Source organism: Trichechus manatus, unplaced genomic scaffold, assembly GCF_000243295.1.
Source record: "Trichechus manatus latirostris isolate Lorelei unplaced genomic scaffold, TriManLat1.0 scaffold00071, whole genome shotgun sequence".
Taxonomy (NCBI): domain Eukaryota; kingdom Metazoa; phylum Chordata; class Mammalia; order Sirenia; family Trichechidae; genus Trichechus; species Trichechus manatus.
In genome coordinates, this window is record NW_004444007.1 from 226286 (window position 1) to 227137 (window position 852).

At 43.1% G+C, this 852-nt stretch overlaps 1 protein-coding gene across 1 annotated transcript in view; it reads left to right on the top strand.

The window, feature by feature from the left end:
* The first annotated feature begins 189 nt into the window (after window positions 1–189).
* CUNH4orf17 (chromosome unknown C4orf17 homolog) overlaps window positions 190–852 on the top strand; it is a 32151-nt gene continuing 31488 nt past the window's right edge. The window contains exon 1 of the mRNA XM_004380245.3: window positions 190–259. Coding sequence (XP_004380302.3) covers window positions 190–259 — 70 coding nt within the window. The remainder of the gene's footprint in view (window positions 260–852) is intronic.

Below are 852 nucleotides of genomic sequence, written 5' to 3' on the forward strand. Positions count from 1 at the left end.
CTCTTGCCAGGACTATTGTTATTCTATGATTTCAGGGTCTGAGCACATCTGAAAGTGAAATTAATCAAGGTGGTAGACCCCAAGGATTTTTGTGGCAACAGTGGAGAAAGGGAAACCAGTATCCCCATGAGCACCAACCTCAAATCTACAACATCTGTTCTTCAGTTTGAGAGAAAAGACAGCCCTATTATGGCTAGAAATGGAAGTTGTTTTCTAGTCAGGCATACTCCTCATCCCAGAAGAGTCTGCCACATAAAAGGTAAGGTGATTCAAGGTTCTAGAATGTGTGTCTCTATGCTCGAACTACTAGATGATTCTGGTCCCTTAACACAAGGATGCTATCCAAAATATTTAACCACTCGTAAGACACAGGCACTGGTTATTGGAACCAGGTGCCAGCACCAGATTTAGAGCAGAGGACTGCAGGCCTTCTGTGCCAGGGCATTAAACCTTGGGTTGCTTGATTGTTAGGAGAGGGGCCAGGAGAGGAACTGAAGTGGCCAGGGCAATGGAGCCACACAAAATGCTCAGGGCAACAGCTATTTTATCAACTGATATGAAAGTATTTTAATATTTTGACAACTGGGACAGCAATGTCAGTGTCAACATGTTAAATATCAGCCTTGGAGAAAGCATGTATTTTACTATTCCTCCTTCCCTTTCTCTCCCTCTCTCTCTTTTTCCTTCCTTCCTTCCTTCCTTCCTTCTTTCCTCCCTCTCTTCCATCCTTCCTCCTACTATGAGAGAATAAATTTCTCTTTGTTAAAGCCATTCACTTGTGGTATTTCTGTTATAGCTGCTCTAGATGACCAAGACATAATTTGGTACCAGGAGTGGGGTGCTACTCTAACA